Source organism: Python bivittatus, unplaced genomic scaffold (assembly GCF_059951505.1).
Source record: "Python bivittatus isolate LINGU-HERP-01145 unplaced genomic scaffold, Pbiv_v1 ctg000350_np1212, whole genome shotgun sequence".
Lineage (NCBI taxonomy): Eukaryota > Metazoa > Chordata > Lepidosauria > Squamata > Pythonidae > Python > Python bivittatus.
Genome location: NW_028277074.1, coordinates 35,589,857 through 35,608,643, shown reverse-complemented (window position 1 = coordinate 35,608,643; position 18,787 = coordinate 35,589,857). Strand labels below are relative to the sequence as shown.

Here is an 18,787-nt window from a genome sequence, read left to right as displayed (position 1 = left end):
GGCAGGCTAGAGGACGCGCCGCTTGAGTTTCACTCCAGCCGTCCCGCGAACCACTGCCTGGGTCCACCCCTCGGAGGCACCTCGCTCCCCTGCTCTGCTCTGCTCTGCTCTGGCAGCGCCTGCCACAGGCGTCCCCTCCCGCGGGACTTGCCGCTCGGCTCTAGTCCATGGGCTGGGTTGCCCCACGCGTGCCTTCCGGCAGCCTCTGTTACTATTGCTAAGTTATTCCGCGCCCGCAGCCTAATTTGGCAGGAGAAGGCGAGTGCTACCCCCTCCTCCGTGCCTCAGGCCCTCCCTCCAAGCTTGACCTTTCTGGAGTCCCCACGCTCCACCTCGGCACGTTGTCCGCAATGACTGAAGCAGACGCCCCGGGGCTGCGCAACTCCGAGCGCCCGCTCGCTTTGAGATTGCGCAATGGGGCTGTGGTGTATTTTGTTATCAGGTCGCTATCCCACAGCTCTGGGATTCAGTACAGTAAGTAGTTTGCATTATTTCGGGCCAGGGTTTGACTGAGCTGAATTTCATTGCCGATTCTGTGTGTCTCTGTTGTCTTCCTTCTTCCTCTCATCTTTGGCTTTTCTGGTTTTCGTTTTTTCTGAAAACACAGACACATACACACAGTATTTTGTGGGTATGAATGAGCTAGATGAACGTTTGTTATCAAAGGTGGAGACAGAGAAATAACATTCTCTGAATGTAGAAGGTAAGGTATGAATGTTAAGGTAATGGTAGAAAGTACCTCAGAAGGTAACATTCAAATGCTCTCTTTTCCACTATTTATTAGTTTTGAAAGTAACAGCTTTAAATTGCTTCTTTTCACCAATGCTTGATTTCTAAAGTGAGAGGTGGCAGAGAACTTAGACTTACTTTCTAAGCAAGTCGGGCTTGCAAGATCTTCCATCCTTCTCAGAAATATGTATGTAAAGGGAATTTACTTACTCCCTCACTGCTGATAAGTACTCTGCATGTGCTTAGAAGTTTTTGTTTGTTTGTTTGTTTGTTTGTTTGTTTCAGATATACCAAAGGCAATCTCTTCTGGGAGAAATAAAGGCCTTCTCCTTTATCTCTAAGCAGAGAGGTCGCAAGCAAGGAAGGGAAGGTAATAAATTAGCATCCATGCCATGTTATTCTAGGATTGGAAAATGACGTTTCAGTGTTTTAAGATACCATATAGGGAACTAACGTTCTTTGAATGTGCAAAAAAAAAAATGTAAAGTTTAACTGTGGAAAGCAACATCATATATTAAACCAATGAGAATGGATACATTGTGCTATGCAAGTTTGTTAGTACACAACCCTCCCAATGCTGGTATGTGTTCCTGCAGGATAGATCAAGCAATCATTGCTAAATAAAGTTTACCTGTTGGCATTCTCTACTTACTGGGTGCAAATTGTTATTCCACAACAATTTGGCATCAGCAGTAAAATCGGAACCAGTGTAGTTGGGGAAATGGGATCTGGCTTGCCCTTGCTGAGCTCTACTACAGTCCCAGCTTCGTAAAGATAATTATGTAAAGAAGGTAAGTGTCCTGGCTGAGATCTAGAGACCCCATCCCTTTTACAATCAAGACAGTTAGTGAGAGGATAGGAGCTGGTAGGAGCTCACATGGTCAGGTGGTTCCAGATTTTCTAAGAGGAGCCCAACCTAATATCCACAATCAAGCAGTAAACAGCAGCCTAATCAAAGAACTACCAAGGAAGAAACCACATCCCCACCAACGCTGGCAGGGCAAGCTACTATATATAAACAGAGAGCAAGTCCCTCTCCTTTCTAGCACTGAAGATGTTACCTAGCTGGATAACAAAATGTCTGCAAGAAAACAGCCAAGTTCAGAGAACCCCAAGGACTCCACAATACACAATAACTTATGGATCTCATCATATGAAAAAATACATCTAAATGGAATGTATGGATGCATTAAGATCCAATTGGGCAATTTCCTAATAAGGAAACTTTTTATATTGGCAAAAATCTGTATCTTAAAGGATTTTTAGAATAGAAGAAAATAGATGAATGTTTGCAGGGATGTTATAATTTGTGGACAGAGGAAGCACATAAAACAAATGGTCTCATATAAGGAATCTGCAGAAAATTAATGAGAAATTAAAGAAACAGGTAGTTAAACTACCTGAATATATATACATACATACATACATACTTATTTATTTATTTATTTATTTATTACATTTTTCAACTGCCCATCTCCCCCCAATGGGGGAACTCTGGGTGATTCACAACAACATTAGAACATAAAATATATAAACACATAAAACCTTAATTTAAAACATTACTAAAATAAAATTGTTGGACAGCACCTTCTACAGTGCCACTGAGATGCATGTACCGTATCCTTAATTATCCACTGGTGCAGATAATCCAATAAAATGTTCTCCTGCAGAGGACATTTTAAGTTCTACTACTTGGCCACCTCCACCAGCTTATGCAGCAGGAGCTAATTATGCAACCTTCTATCCCCAATTCCTCCTGTACCACCAGCTTTGTGTGATGCTGATCTCCCCCAGCACTATTGTCCTTCTCAGAAATATCCTGATGACGATTGGGTGAATTAGTATCCTATGCATCAGATTTTGGGTGCTGATGTCAGATTTGAAACTCCCATGTCCCATGGACAACTTGTGTCCTGTATAATATGATTTTGCAATTCCCTAAACTAAATTTACTGAACTAAAACAATTAGGTACAATAATACCTCAGTTCACGAATTCGGTTCGCGAACAGCAGTGTTCGCAAATTTTTGCTTCCGTTCGTGAACTCCGCATCGGGTGACAAACACGACCTGCGGCCATCTTCCCTGCTCTGACACGTGGTCGTGGCTTCCTCTAGGTGAGATCGTGGTTGCAGACAGACACTTGCTGTGAAGCTTTTCGGTGTCGCCTCAAGCAAGGTCTCTGTCTCTTCGTACTGTACTGTTCTGTACTTTGTTTCATATTTTTGGGGTTAAAAAAAAACATACGGTTCAGAATGGATTAACCTTATTTACATTGAACCTTATGGGAAAATTTGATTTGGTTGGCGACCACGTTCGTAGGGGTCAGAATGGATTAACCTTATTTACATTGAATCTTATGGGGAAATTTGATTCGGTTTGCGACCAATTCTGTTGGCGACCACATTCGTAGGGGTCAGAACGGATTAACCTTATTTACATTGAACCTTATGGGGAAATTTGATTCGGTTCGCAACCAGAATCGTGGAACAAATTAAGTTCATGAACTGAGGTACCATTGTATTTTGGTACATGCTTCCAGTCTCTATAAGATTTCCAACCTTAGTGTCAAAAATCCACACCAGAAGGAGGAGAGTACAGTCTAATAATATCTAGTTCAAAATCACACTTCAGTGCTATTATTTGAGCAAATTGGAAGTAGCACTATTGAGCTCTTCCAATGTTACTGTCACTCGTATTTCCTCCCTTGAACCCTCCTCCCTTTCAACCCTGTCTCTTGCTGAATGTTTTTCCAATCATGATGATCTTCTGTAAACTGCAGCTCAACTTCGCCTTTGTCCTGATATTCAGGAAATCCCTACTGCAAATGCTGATTTTGAATTTTATACTGATGGGTCTTACCATATCACTGATGGGAGTGTTTCTGGATATGCAGTACGTACTCTTTTTTCCTGTGTTAAATGTGGTTCTCTGCCTCCTTCCATCTCTTATCAAGTCGCTGTGTTATACATTGTGACCTGAGCTTGCCTTTTAGCCTCTGGTGTCTCTATTAATATTTATACTGACAGTTATTATTGTTTTGGCATTGCACATAACTATGGAGCCAACTTTGGCAAAACTGTGGGGTTCTCTCATCCTCAGGTTCTCCAATTCAGAATGCTGGCTTTCTTTCCCTTTACTTGATGCTAGCCTTCTGCCCTCTGCTGTTGCTGCCATTATATTAAAAAGCCATGAGCTTGCTATTTCTTGTGCTGAATATGCTGTACTCCAGTCTCCTGAGGTTTTTCTATAGACTGCTTTTTGTTTCTTCAATTATCTCCTGTGTTGTCTGCTCAGAAAGTGGACCTAGCCTGTAAGAACTGAATTCAGGTGCCTTCTTGACCCCTATGGAGCTCTTCAGGTTCCAAATGATCATTTCCTTGCTCCCTCCTTTTTCTCCATTCAGATAGAAACAAGGGCAAAAGGGAGATATGAAATGAAACTGAAAAATATTGGGCACCTGGATCACACCTATTATTACCACAAGTGGTCCAGACTTGTCACGAATGTCTACAGCTGTCAAACCTGCAAGGCTGGCGTGCTCAGGGAACAAGAACTGGGATTTCTGAAAAGATTCTTTTTGCTAGTAGGGTAACATAACAGAATCTTGAAAGCCTACCAAACTAATTATGCTTGTAGAGAAAACTTTGGAGAAATGATGTGATACCAGTTAGAAAAATATGATTTAAGTTCAGTATAGGAAGAAGACATTAGAAAGAAACCCAGATTAGTCCCACCTTAACTCTTTTGAGTATGGAAGGGAGGGAGGGACAGAGGGAGAATATAGCTGGACTTAAAAATTCTGTTACTACAGCCTATATCAATAAAGTAGAGTTCCAGTCATTCTTGTGGAATTTTGTGCTTTTTACCTCCCCTGGATTCAAAACTCTCTTCTGTAGTCAAAAGATCTCTTCTGTTAGGTATTCCATCACAATATAAGATTAAGAAACCTTTACAGCCTCCCCTATTGACCCTCCCTTTTCTGAAAGAACATTGAAATGCCACCTGCCCAAGGTTATATGTTCTTATCTGCATGTTTAACAGTCTGAAGTTTGCCCTTGCAGGAAAGCCAACATTGGTACTATGACCAAGAAGTTGATAAAGGAATGGTCCCTCACTTTAGTATACATTCCAGTCTAATATTCTTCCCTACTCCATGCACAGCCATCTTAACAGGACCACTGGATTGACCCTGCATGAAGTTCTTTTGGGCCACTCTGTGGGAACTGGTGTTTTACCACCAACAATAAACCAGTTACCTTTAACTGATGATGAACTTCCCTCTTACTGTCTACAGTTAAGCAAAGTGTTGATGTCTGTAAACATCAGTATCCTGTTCTCAGATACTAATTCCAATCCAGGGCCCATGCAGGTCCACCAGCATAAATCATTTCTCCAATCAAATTTTGGGCTTCTAGGTTACCACCTTCCCATTCTCTTACCTGCATCTATAGGCATACAACTATCCCAGGTGGTATAGCAGGACTGGAATTCAGAGACAATACCAAACCAAAGCAACATCTACTGCAAACATGGCCATGGCCATTATCACTACCTTTTATCAAACAGGCCAGATTGATGATGATCCCTGTGGTAACATTTTAAGTTTTACTTCAAAGGAAGTAGAAATGGCAGAAATGTAGGAAGAAATAAAAGCCCCTCTATTATCTCTTATCAGACAGGTCACATACAAGGAAACAAAGGTAATAAATTAATATGCATGTCAGCATATTCTAGGAGAGGTGAGTGACCAGTCACATTTCCAAAGACCATACAGGGAACAAAATGCCTTGGATGTGCATTGTCTTCCTCTACTCATTGCCTGTGGAATTGTTATTCCATATACTGTACCACTGAAAAATGATTCTTGAACCTAGCCCTAGTAAGCTATAGTTTAAAAGAAAGATGTTCCTTTTGGAGCATCTACTTATCCTAATGTAAAAATGAAATTGTTTGAATTCCTTTAACTGAGCTTTGTTTCTCATTTGCTTTGTGAGAAAAAAATCTATTTACTATGTCTATAAAGCCAAATATTATTTCAAGAATACGGTTAGGTATGTTCATGGCAACATGTGAGCCAAATCAGCTCCCTTAACACATTCTCTTCCTATTATGGGCTACATATATAAATAATGTGGCAAGCATTCTTCTGCTTAGTCTGTGTTAATACTTTTGTTCCCTTGTTTAAAACTACTGCATTCATGGATTTAATCAAGTGCAGAATTTATCTCTTTGTAATGAAATTGCTGGGCAATTCCTATATAAGCCTTGAATGAATGAAGATCCATATCAAGTGGACAAAGGTGAATTACAGAAAATAAATCCATGTTTACTGTCCATAATAAAGATTTGTATCTGTTCACAATAAAGTCCCCCCCCCCCTTGAAATCTGAAATGTTTCTCACTGCAGGGAAAAACATACAGGTATCTTTGACTTTCACATGTAAGCCCAGAGCAGACTTCTCCAAGTTAGTGCCATACAGATATATTAAATTATAGAGTCCTCCAAACATCCTCAGATAGCATGGTTGTCTAAGCTGGCTGAGAATAACTGAGACAGTAGTCCCGATCTGGAGAGTCCCCAGAAGGAAGACCATTCAAGGATTTCTGTACAATGAGCTTGGTTTAGTAGCTATAGAACCATGTAATGTATCTCCCCTCACCACTGTTGAAAGTAGACGATTAAGTCATAGACAGACAAAAGGGTGAGACTGTTTCTCTGATTTTCTTCATCTTCCTCCACCAGGATAAATAGAAATGATAAGGGATTGAATCTTAGAGCAGTGCTGGCATTTCCAGCTCTTATCACATAATAACAATACAGGATCACTTCCCCAGTATTTGGAGTATTTTTATATATAATGGGATGCAAATAATGATAAACATGCTTTTAAATAAGCAGGCTTAAGTAGGCTTTGTTTGGAGGAAAAGCAGCCCTGACACTAATGGTCTGCTGGAAAAAAATGTCTTCTCTTCTTCACTTTCTCTTCCAGAAGTGCAGTTTGTAATAATAGCATGTGTATGAGAAAATAGCAGTAGCAGCAGTGCTCTTTGGGAGAAACTGCCAAAAGGTTTAGTAGGAAACTACAGTGGTACCTCGGGTTACGAACTTAATTCGTTCCATGACTCTGGTCGCGACCCGAATTGGTCCCAACCCGAAGCAAATTTTCTGCTCTGCAGTTTCTTTGGAGCCATGCTAACAAGCACACCAAAAACCTTCCAAAACGCCATGAAACACACCACAAGCCTCACCGAACGTCTCCTTGCTACTGTGATCTCGCCCACAGGAAGCCGCGACCGCGTGTCAGCAGGGAAAATGGCCGCGTATCCTGTTCGTACCCCGAGGCGGAGTTCACAAACCGAAGCAAAATTTTGCGGCCGGAGCTGGTCGTAACCCGAAAAGTTCGTTAACAGAAGCGTTCGTAACCCGAGGTTCCACTGTAGCTCAGGGTCAACTGTGGAACAGTTACCCAGAGAATGCAAAGCACAATCAAGGGGAAGTACTTAAAATATTATAAATATGTTTAATGGGATGCAGTGATTCCTTTCAGATTTGATTCTAAAGACATTGGTAACCAGGAAACACTAATACCAACAAAGGAATAGAATACCAGAAAAGGAGAGATCCCCAAATTTTATTTCAAGAATACAATTATTCTTACACCTAGTCTTATAACTACTAGAAAAGCATGATGTTTCAGCAGGAAAAAATGCCTGTAATAGGTAGAGTGAGAGACATTTATCTGCTTAATTTCAAAATCAAGCAAATTAAAGCAAGAACTGTTGGACACTTATTTTCTGAGGGAGAAAATACAATTCTCAGGAGAGGAACTTAAAAAACTCACTGGTTAAGGCTGTGTGTGTGTGTCTGTGTGTGTGTATACACTCTCTCTCTCTCTCTCTCTGTTAAGGAGCAATATTTAATTCCTTGGAAAGTCTTATGAAGAAATACACATCAACAATGTCAGGCATTCTTTGAGCTTTTTACTGAAAATTTTTACTGAGGAAATTTCTAAGAAAAGCTCCAGGTGTCAAGAAGTTCAATGGAAGCAGGTAGACAGTTGCTGGGGAGAGAACTGCTATATTGTGGTGGTAGAGGCATACCAACATGTAGCAGCAATGATGTTGCAATCATGCATTGGTGTCCAAAGCCTAGAAACTGTATGCCACACTGTTGTCATTAAGTTTTTGATAGTATATTAGGAAGCATTCTAGATGTGGTGATTCTTAACAAGTCTCCGGCAAACTTTTTAATAGTCTTAAAATAGCTGAACAGGAGTTCATCACAGAAATCTAGCTTGGGGAAGAGCAGAACTGATCTAGCTCTGCCTGGCCAGCTAAGCTATAAAGTGCAGCGCTAACATGGGCTTTGTGGTGGATGGGTGGGTGGCAGGGGTGTAGGAGTAGGAGAGAGTTGCAATCATCTTTCAGAATTTGGACAACAGGCTTAATATGGATACTAAGTTCACAGAATATATACAGTCATAAACTAACCAAATGGTTGAGCCTGTATAAAACACTAATGCCCTCCCCCAAAGCCCAACCCCATGATTAAAAATAACCAAGCTTTGCTTGTGTAAATGCAGCCATTAAGTCTATCACCAAGCTGATTAAGCATGTGTTAATATGGCCTATGTGTCTCTCCAGGAGGGTTTGTAGCTCATATTAGCTAAGAGAGACAGGGATCTTGCTGATGTACTGTATGTGCTGGCAGAGGCAGTTTTGGATGGTTTAATGAATTTAATGATAGTTGCATACAAGAATTCAGTCTCTGTGCTGAAGCTATCCATTGAAGTTGAACTTAGATTTTCATAGCCAATGACAAACATGTTTCAGGACATCACGTATAAAATGTATTTCAGTGTATTTGTCTAGTGGCTTGCCAAAAAAGAAAATCTGAGTAGCCACAAGATGAATTGTAAAAAATGTAAACAAAAGTATTGACATTCCAAGAAAACTTCCTTGGGTGCCAAACCACCATTCTCTGTGGCATTTTAAAGTTTCTGTGTGTTTTGAAGGTTAAATGGTAGCACATTGGCAATTTTGCAGCAAGGCAATTGCCCAGAACCTCTAAGCATGGTTCCATGTCATGATGGGTGAAATACCGTATTTTTCCGACAATAAGACGCCCCCATGTACAAGATGACCCCTACTTTTCCAGCCCAAAATTAAGAAATCAATATTTTAAAGATAGTGCAGAACACATTTTTATTTAGTAATTAGTTAACATTGACCTGATACACTCGGTGGGAGGAGGTCCAAACCATCTCTCTGCAGCTCTATTTCCAGGCTCTTTTGCTTAACTGATTACATTCAAGCACGAGTGAAACTGCTTGTCTCTGCAAACAGCCTTCCTCCAATTGGTTTGTTCAGCATCAGCTGATGTCAGTTACATCAGCCTCGTGATTGGAGGAAGGCTGTTTGGGAGACAAGCTATTTCACTCATGATTGGAGGCTAGCAATAGGAGGAAGCCTCTCTGCAGAAACAAAGTATGGGCAGCTTGGAACCGCGTGATTTTCAGCTGACTTCCTTGAATAAGACGCCCTTCAGTTTTTAGGGTAAGGATTTTAGAAAAAAGTATCGTCTTATAGTCGGAAAAATACGGTAGGTTATGAACAGCGTAAAGACAAGCGTCAGGAACAGATACTGAACCCTTGTGAGGTAGAGGAAAGAGAAGAAAGTAATTGAGCCCAGGAGCTGGGTGGCACAATGAGGAAGAGTTCCAACCAGTGGGGAAATTAATGACTGACAAGTTTTGCAGAGCTATGATTTAAAGGAAAACATCAACATTGCTATTGTTTCAAATAAATCAGAGTAGAGCCAGTAATAGAGTCACTTCTCCAAACCAATTATTGATCATGAAATCAGATCAGTAGATCAGAATACTTCAGAGCCAGCTCTTGTTCTTTTGCTGCAAGAAACAATTAGCCTGATGTACGTTTTACTTGCTTATTCATTGCAAGAAATGCATTGATGATGCACCAAATCAGAAACTAGTTAGTAATCATGATCCCTGATAAACCCCAGTACTAGCAATCACTTAGGGCTGTAGGTTAGGCAAGTAAGAAAAAATCTTGCCAAGGACAATTGGGTAGACAAAATACATAAAGGTGTAAATGTATCTGGTCATCAGTTGTATAAACCCGCCTTTCACTAAAGTTAAAGGATCCCACTACAGGTCCATGTAAGAAAGTATTGCCTTCTCCATCACTTGGTCTTTGGGTCAGTGGACAACAGAAAGCCACATGAACAACTGCATTCAACAACTGATTTTTATAGTTTTTATAGTAATGAAACATTATTGATTGCAATGGCATTCTGATTTTCTTCTGCCTTAGTCTCTTATTTCTTGTAACAAAGTTGTTGCTGTAACACAGAAAATTTAACACCTTACATGTATCATCTAATTACACAGAATCTATGGCTGGTGTGGGTCTTCCGGGCTGTGTGGCCGTGTTCTGGAAGTTTTGTTTCCTAACGTTTCGCCAGCACCTGTGACTGGCATCTTCAGAGTGCAGGGGCACAGACAGGAGCAGTTCTCTCTGTGCCCAGGGTGATGTGACCCTTTTGTGGGTATTTATAGAGATCCGAGGGGGGAAGGGGGGATTGGAGGTGTGTGGGGGGGGTTGAGTTACTGAGTGGCTGCTTGTTTTGGTGTCAGAATCTGTGTATCTTCCTGGGGATTAGGCAGGGTTTTTTCTTCTATTGAATTGTTAAAGGGGGGCTGCTGGGGGTGATTAGCAAGTTCATTGTGTGAACTGTTCACATGTCCTGGTGGTTGAGCTGAGTTCGTTGACCTTTTGCAGGCTGTATTTTTCAGGATTGGTAGCCAGGTTTTGTTGATTTTTAGACACTCCTCTTTTTTATTGAAACTGTGCTGGTGTTTGTGAATCTCAATGGCTTCCCGGTATAGCCTGGTATAGTGGCTGTTGGTGTTGTACAGTATCTCTGTGTTTTCAAATAGGATTTTGTGTCCAGTGTGCTTGAGAGCATGTTCAGCTACTGCAGATTTTTCTGGTTGCTGTAGTCTGCAGTGTCTTTCGTGTTCTTTTATCCTGGTATGGATGCTGCGTTTTGTGGTCCCGATGTATACTTGCCCGCAACTGCATGGTATGCGGTATACTCCTGCGGCGGTGAGGGGATCCCTTTTGTCTTTTGCTGATTTTAGCACTTCTTGTACTTTTCTGGGGGTCTGAAGATTGTTTGGAAATTGTGTTTTTCCATCAGTTTTCCCATGCGGTCTGTGACCCCTTTGATGTAGGGCAGAAATACTTTGTTGGTAGGTGGCTGTTTTTCTTCTTCAGTCGCATGTTGTTTTCTTGGTTTGATGGCATTTTTTATTTGGCTATTTATGGCTACCAAACCTGAAAAATACAGCCTGCAAAAGGTCAACGAACTCAGCTCAACCACCAGGACATGTGAACAGTTCACACAATGAACTTGCTAATCACCCCCAGAAGCCCTCCTTTAACAATTCAATAGAAGAAAAAACCCTGCCTAATCCCCAGGAAGATACACAGATTCTGACACCAAAACAAGCAGCCACTCAGTAACTCAACCCCCCCCCACACACCTCCAATCCCCCCCTTCCCCCCCCCCTCGGATCTCTATAAATACCCACAAAAGGGTCACATCACCCTGGGCACAGAGAGAACTGCTCCTGTCTGTGCCCCTGCACTCTGAAGATGCCAGTCACAGGTGCTGGCGAAACGTTAGGAAACAAAACTTTGTTAGGAAACAAAACTTTGTTAGGAAACAAAACTTCCAGAACACAGCCACACAGCCCGGAAGACCCACACCAGTCATCGTATGCCGGCCGTGAAAGCCTTTGACAATACACAGAATCTACCTCCTGAAATATTATTTTAATTTTTTTTCTATCCAGTAGAATCGGAACCATTCTAGAATACTGCAAACCCAAAATAATTGAGAAGAGTTGTATGCTTTTTGGGAAAATTCCAGATAACTCTGTTATTACTGATATAGCAAAATAGAGATTTGTTTTCACAGATGTACTTTTCAGCATTCCAGTTTGACATTCATTGTTGTTGGAAGGGGAAAATTAAAAACACTGAAAAAAGTGCCAGATGTAAAATAGCTTGTAGTACAGCAATCCCTGCAGTGAATCTTTGGCAACATGTAACAGATGAAGTGATGGTTAGTTAAAAGGATGTAATAGTAGTAGTTACTATTATTATTATGCTAGCTGATTGTAAAAAAAAGAGAGCTGCAACAATGAAACATGAGCTTCCTGGCTCAATCTCTTACTAGAGAAGTCATAATTTCTATTTTTGCATGTGCTCAGTGTATTTCACATGCCCTGATATATCTTACCGTATATTCCATTTAGTAATCTTCTGCACATAAACAGTGATTGCTGGTTGCCCAGAACTCTTGAAGTATTGTTAATATTTTATTTTGTTTCGTCTTGGTAAGACAAAGAAGAGTTTATAAAAGCATACTTTCCTCAGGAAGGAAGCTTAAACTCATCTGACATTCATAGACAGACTGTAAAAAATGTAAATACTACTGTACTGAAAGATCAATATGGTAAATCCACATGAAAATACGTGTGGGCATAACTGGAAAGCTACAGTGCCCAGTATTTATCTCAGATTCTACATTGTCAATCCAGTGAATTTCAGGAAGCCTGAATTAGAGATGACAAAGGTTACGTTTGTCATGCTTAACAAGACAGCTAAAGACATAGTTGCTGCATACAAGGTCTAACTGTGGTTGTTGGGACTATGTGTGTGACAATCCAGCCCATTTATTTAGCATACAGAGAGGGATTAAGTGTCTTTCATTATCATGGACCATTTTTTTTAATGTGTTAAATTTTAGATAATGATGGTAATGATGATCTATTTAGTAATCTATGGGTGGGCCTCTTGCCTGTACAGATGCACAGGTGCCGAGAAAACGGGTGCCCTGTCATACCACGCTCCTGATGTTCCTCTAGCCTGACAGCTGGTTTGTCCAGGCAGAGCAGCAGTGAGTTCTTTGTACATTTAAGCCCAAAAATATTTGGAACCCCCCCTCAAATTTCTCACAGCCCATGGGGTTTGCGACACCCCAGTTTTTAGAATCCCTGAATTGACCTAAACTAAGCAATGTCATTATTTATATTTAATAGTAGGCTGTTAAATTTGTTCTATGGTTTATTTCCAATTAAAACGTTTTATTTTAGAAAGTTTCAATATTCTGTTATTGTTTTATTTGATATTCATTTCTTCTTCAACATAATCCTAATGAAATAATAAGTAGCATTCATAGGGGCAGTTACACAAATTATTTTTGTGGTCCAAACCTCTGTTTCAGAACTCCTAGTTTAAGGTACACAAAAATATGTGGCTAATCAGTAACTAGGTTAAACACATTGTCTTCCCTTTTGATCAAATTCAGTCATGGAAGCTTCCACCCAAAGCAGAAGAGCCTGAACTTTTCAAGTTAAAAGGATCAGGTGATGGGAAATGAGAATGGGAAAAAGCTTTCCCAGTACATCTAGAGGATGGCAGATGAAGCCACCTATGCTAGAAGCTGCTGTTATTCCGAGCAGGCAGTATTGAACTAGAAGTACAAGTAGCTTAAACTAATATACATTCCTACACATGAGATAAGTTATATGAACCAATTACCATGCATCTCTTTCCACTTTTGCAAAAAAGCTCTCTGTAGTATTTAATTGGCACCAGGGGAGGCCAGAGAGGATGAGGGCAGGTAGACTTCCTGTTGTTTTTCCCTCCTGTTGTTTTTCTGCAAAAAGATTCTTTCCATCCTTATGGCTTTGCCCTCTGATGACAACAGAGCCTTGAAATATAGGGAGAAATTGTCATTCTTTCCCCGAAGGCATGAATCTACACCAATGATGGAAGAACAAATAAGGATTTTTTAATTTTATTTTTGCAAATGGATATTTTATTGTAGAAGCTATTATGAAACAGAAAAAAAAAAAAAGAACAAGGGTTTCTCTGAGTGAAATTAATGCAAGCTATTACCTGAAATCTCTCACTTCTGCTCTCTGCTTTAAAATAAAGGAAATAAAAAGAGGAAGGAAAGCAAGACCTTAATTTAGGGTTAAAATTTTCAAAGAGTATTGAAAATTTTTACACAATTACATTACATTGTTAACATGCTTGTGGTCAAGTTAGGGTTCCACCCTTCATTAAACCTAGATCTAGCCTCTCTCAACTTCTAACTAGAGCACAGTGCAGAGGAGAGATCTAATTCTTCTCTCTCCAGTCATTGTTCAGATTGAAGTCAGTTCCTTTGGGCTGCATTAGCAACAGAAACAATTATCTGCCATTTCAATGTATGGAAGGAATTTTATCAGGATTGTGACTGAGGTGGGAAATGCATACTCTGATCTTATTAACAATTGTCTAGAGTTGCTGTAATTTCTGTACCATGAGTACTAGGTTTAAAATAGCATATGTGAAGTATTTTGAACACTTTACACTTTAGCCTGAACACAGGCTAAATCACTGTCCACTCCATCATGTTGGGTTTATTGAGTCCTTGTATGATTATCTAAATGTTGTTCATATATCAGAAAAATATAACACAATACGCATGGAACTACTGAATACCACATTTAATTTTTGCAGGGAGACAAGGGAGGGAGGGAAAGACAGAGATTCAGTAGCTGTGGCCAACGTTAATCTTATTGCACAGAATGACAAATTATACTAATTACTGACCATTCTTAATTTACTTAGTTGCAAGATTTTTACTATTGCATATCATACTGATGACTCACTTCCTCAAATGGATCAACAAAGCACAAATGACCTTGGGCTTTCTGCACAGTAGGAAAGGTACTGACTCTAAAGCTTCACCCTTCAAAGAAGGCTTCTTACACACTGATCAATTCATGTTAATTACAGGCAAAGTAACTATATTCTGGATTTGAATGGAAAAACCGGCCACACTGGATTTGAAAAAAACTCATTCTTATCTAGCTGCACTGGCTATAGAGGAATTAAACATAAATATTAACCACATGGTGTTGAGATTTTATGCATTCCCAGATGTTCATAATAAAGGCAGTAGTTATCGTGTGATGAGCAAGCATTTCCCACTGAGAAGGAAATCTATCAGAATTCATTTCCCAGAGTTCTTTTAAAACTCTGCAACCAGAAGTAGAATTAATCCCACCGAACACAAAAACTCAGAAGCTCTACATTTAGAATCTGTACTCCTTTAGTTTGGCAGTACTCAGTTATAACATTTTATTAAATTTCTTGCTAGGACTAATTTACATGTGTTGATTTTTACACTGCAAAACCAATGAACTGTTACTGATTTAAATATCACTAACAAGATGTTCAGATTATTAAACAAGCCACAGTGGCCTTGGCTCACACAGTGCCTTAAGCCAGGACATCTCAGCTTTTTTAGACTGCTGAGCTTGTTAGAATGTTGAGATAGCTGGCACAGTGGGCTTGACCCATCGTACTAGAATGCAAACAAAAAGTTGTTCCTTACCCATCTCTCTTAGCCTTTCAGGATGCTTTCTACCGCCTTAGCTTACTGTTTCCCCCACCCCCACCCCCGAGCAGCTGGATGCACTTCCAAATGAAGCATTGGGCTGCAATCACCCATCATGTTTGTTTTCTAAAGAAGCCTCTGGGCAGGTAGAGGGGCACAGGGACATTGCCGGAAGTGCAGATTATGCTTGAGATTATATTTTGTTTTGCGTCATGCTAGCTTTCCATTTATTTATTTATGGTAAACAACACTTAAATCAAGAGACATGCCATATATGTAGGCATCGGGGAAGTTGTCCAAAGGCATTGTGGTGGGGACTGGGAGACTAGACCAAAAAACATGATTTGTTTAATACAAAAGCAGTTAGGTGCAACTGCTTTTCACTGGAATCAGTTACAAACATTTACATATGAGTCATCAACCCCTGAATGATAAAAGTGATAGAAATGCAACTTAGAATAGAATGTTATATTTGTCAAAAAGTTGGCACTGTTAGAACCCCCAAGTTCATAAGGATGGCATGACTTTCACATTTGAGAATTTTTTTCCTAACTACATTGAATTGTGGCAGCAATCTGATTTACAGACAGGCACTTGAAGTTAATTTTAATTCTTAAAAAATAAGTTGCAGAATTTCAGTTCTAACTAAAGGTTTATATAGCTGAAGAATGTTAACGGATCCTTAACATAACTCTACAATTCTAAAATAAATACAATTAAGAGTTTTTGACTAAAGACTAATTTTTACTGAGTTGAATTGTTTAATATTTCAGCTGTGTCTCTCTTCAAATGCCAAAGGCAACAAGCACCTTTTTTAAAAAATTAGTAATGAATTGAACTAAATCTCATATTGCTTTTAAACCTGGAAGACAGAACATTCAGACACAACAAGCCAATTATATATTTTATACAGTTAATACAGTTTATGTATTATCATTGTGAAATAAGAGCATGGAAAAATGATCCTATCTCCTCTGCAGCACATCTCCGTAATTATTGGATTTTGATAATTTGACATCATTTTGTGGATATCTGGGGGAAAAAAACTAGAGATATAGTTTCACATTTGTAGATAGCTTTAAGAAATGAGATGGCAAAAATCTAGAAACTCCCATTTCTCAATAGCTGTAATATACCAATGGTAACGCTGAAATGTATTTAAACAAATGAATAAATTTGTTTTTCCAAATAACATTGTAGAAAATAGAAAAATATATACATTGTAAACAAAATTATAATATGAATTTTCTATTAAGGTAATACTAGGCATATATTCAACCCTGACTGCTCATTGGAAGGATTGATAATGAAGCTCAAGCTCGGAGACTTTGGTCACCTAATGCGAAGAGAGGACTGTTTGGAAAAGACCCTGATGCTGGGAAAGATTGCAGGCAAAAGGAGAAGGGGACAGCAGAGGATGAGATGGTTAGATAGCATCACTGAAGCAATGAGCATGAAACTGAGCAAACTCAGGGAGGCAGTGAAGGACAGGAAGGCCTGGCGTGATATGGTTCATGGGGTCATGAAGAGTCGGACTTAATGACTGAACAACAACAACAACTTAATGACTGAACAACAACAACAAATTCACGTGTAGGGACTTAAGAGACATACACTGAAATTCTGGATAATAGGACTTCAAAATATAAATACCTATGCATTTGCCATAATTTGCATTATACAGGTAGTCCTCACTTAACGACCATTTGTTTAATGACAGTTTGAACTTACAACGGCTTCGTAAAAAGTGCTTTACAACCTGTACTCGCACTTACGACCGTCCCAAACCATTGCACCATCTCCATGGTCATGCGATCACAATTCGGGCACGTGGCAACCGGCTCACATTTATGACTGGTTGCAGTGTCCTGCGGTCATGTGATTGCCATTTTTGGATGGTAGGAACCGGTGACATCACCTGTAACTCAACCCCCTCCTCTGTGAATACAAGCACCAGGATTGTTTTCTAGCTTCTGCCACCTTAAGCACTGCTATCCAGTTTGTTTGCTGCACTTTAGTTTCTTCTAGTCCAGTCCCTACACTTTCATTGGCTACTTCTCAGAGGCAGAAATGGCCCCACATTTAATTTTCCTCAAGAAGTCTGTTGCAGTGCCCGTTCTTGCAAGTGTTACTCACTGGTTTAATTATTACAATGTTTGCCTGACTTGCAGAGTATTCATGATCTGAATCTATGTCGGATTATTCTTTAAAGTCTGTATTTCTTTCCCTGAACTATCTACTGCTGAGACTTAAGTCTTCCAGTGCGATTCTTAAAAGCCAGCAGAGAAGTTGTCCAATGGAAAGACATAGTAGCCTGAACCCTTAGCAAGCTGCTGTCAAGACATCTCAGTCCACACAGCACTTTTTTAAACCAGGTTACAGACAAGGCAGCATGAACACAGAACAAGAACAGTTTATGGCACAGTTCAGTACTGTACAGATCCTGTAGTTCCTTAAAATAACAAACAAGTCATATTTATGATTACTCTTATCTTCCAATGCCAGAATTTTTAAATTAAGATGTGGCCTGTAAATACTTCCATTTGTCAAACAAACCTGAAAATTTCTGAGGATCTATTTTTAAACCCACCATTTGATAAATGTGCATGTAATAAATATATATGTAACAACTATGTAATGACCAAGAAATGAATTGAATTACAGTTGAAATATAAGTACTTAGAGTTGTATACTTAGTATAACCGTATACATATTCACTCAGAAATAAATTCTGTGCAGCATTAAGGCTTTAAAAAATTCTCAAATTAAGATGTATTCCTTTCCTCTTTTTGCTTGTTTAGCTCTTTATATGTTGTGGAGGTGAATCTAAAAATAGAAACTAATTTGGCTCTGGTCTTAGTGCTATCTTTAGCATCTCATTTGGTGGTCCAGCTTGGAATCAAAATTTTGTGTTGCCTAGGTTTCTTGGCTTAACGCAAAATAGTTGCTTGTGTGTATTTCCAAATTTTCTGAGCATTCATTTCATTTTACTTACGATAAAAAAATGTTCTGCAAACAAGAAAAGAACTGTGAAATTATTTTTATCATAAAGTGCACATTGATAACATAATTCATAACAAATCATTAGGTAGTGGAAATATCAGTTTAAAATCTCAGGATAGCACTGTTCTGGAATAGTTAAAGCAACAATAACAAAGATGACCCAAGATATTTTGATGCTTGAAGGAGAAAATCTAAAGTGTGTTTTAACTGATCAATGTGATGAAGTGATTGTGTTGGATCTCACAAAGCTGATGGGCAGAATATTTCATGTTGTCTTTTTCTACACAAAATAAACACATAATGTAAAAGATATGTTGTACTAATTTAATTGTATCTCATGAAGGAGAGAAGATAACATTTTTAAATAAATAAAAACCAGTGAAGATCTAAACCAGTGTTTTTCAAACTTGGCAACTTTAGGATGTGTGGACTTCAACTCCCAGAATTCTGAACTTAAAGTTGCCAAGTTTGAAAAACAGTCATCTAAACAATAGCTTAGGCCCATAAAAAAAAGTGTGCCTTCACTTTTCCATGCCACCTTCAATGCTCTATTTCTAAAGGTCTG

The 18,787-nt window shown here is 39.4% G+C and overlaps 1 protein-coding gene across 1 annotated transcript; it reads left to right on the top strand.

Annotated features, from left to right (window-relative positions):
* Window positions 1-3: 3 nt before the first annotated feature.
* LOC112540849 (uncharacterized) lies at window positions 4-18,516 on the top strand. The gene is made up of 3 exons (XM_088144935.1): window positions 4-474; window positions 1,015-1,099; window positions 16,476-18,516. Exons 1-3 carry the CDS (start codon window positions 415-417, stop codon window positions 16,757-16,759), a joined length of 429 nt encoding a protein of 142 aa, XP_088001061.1. The 5' UTR covers window positions 4-414; the 3' UTR covers window positions 16,760-18,516.
* The last annotated feature ends 271 nt before the right edge of the window (window positions 18,517-18,787 follow it).

What these genes read in the sequence shown, in the direction of transcription:
- LOC112540849 (XM_088144935.1), top strand. Translation starts at nt 415, where the DNA reads ATGGGGCTGTGGTGTATTTTGTTATCAGGTCGCTATCCCACAGCTCTG. An exon ending in CAGCTCTGGGATTCAGTACA is followed by an intron (nt 475 to 1,014) that starts GTAAGTAGTTTG and finishes TGTTTGTTTCAG; the next exon opens with ATATACCAAAGGCAATCTCT. An exon ending in TCGCAAGCAAGGAAGGGAAG is followed by an intron (nt 1,100 to 16,475) that starts GTAATAAATTAG and finishes TTTTCTATTAAG; the next exon opens with GTAATACTAGGCATATATTC.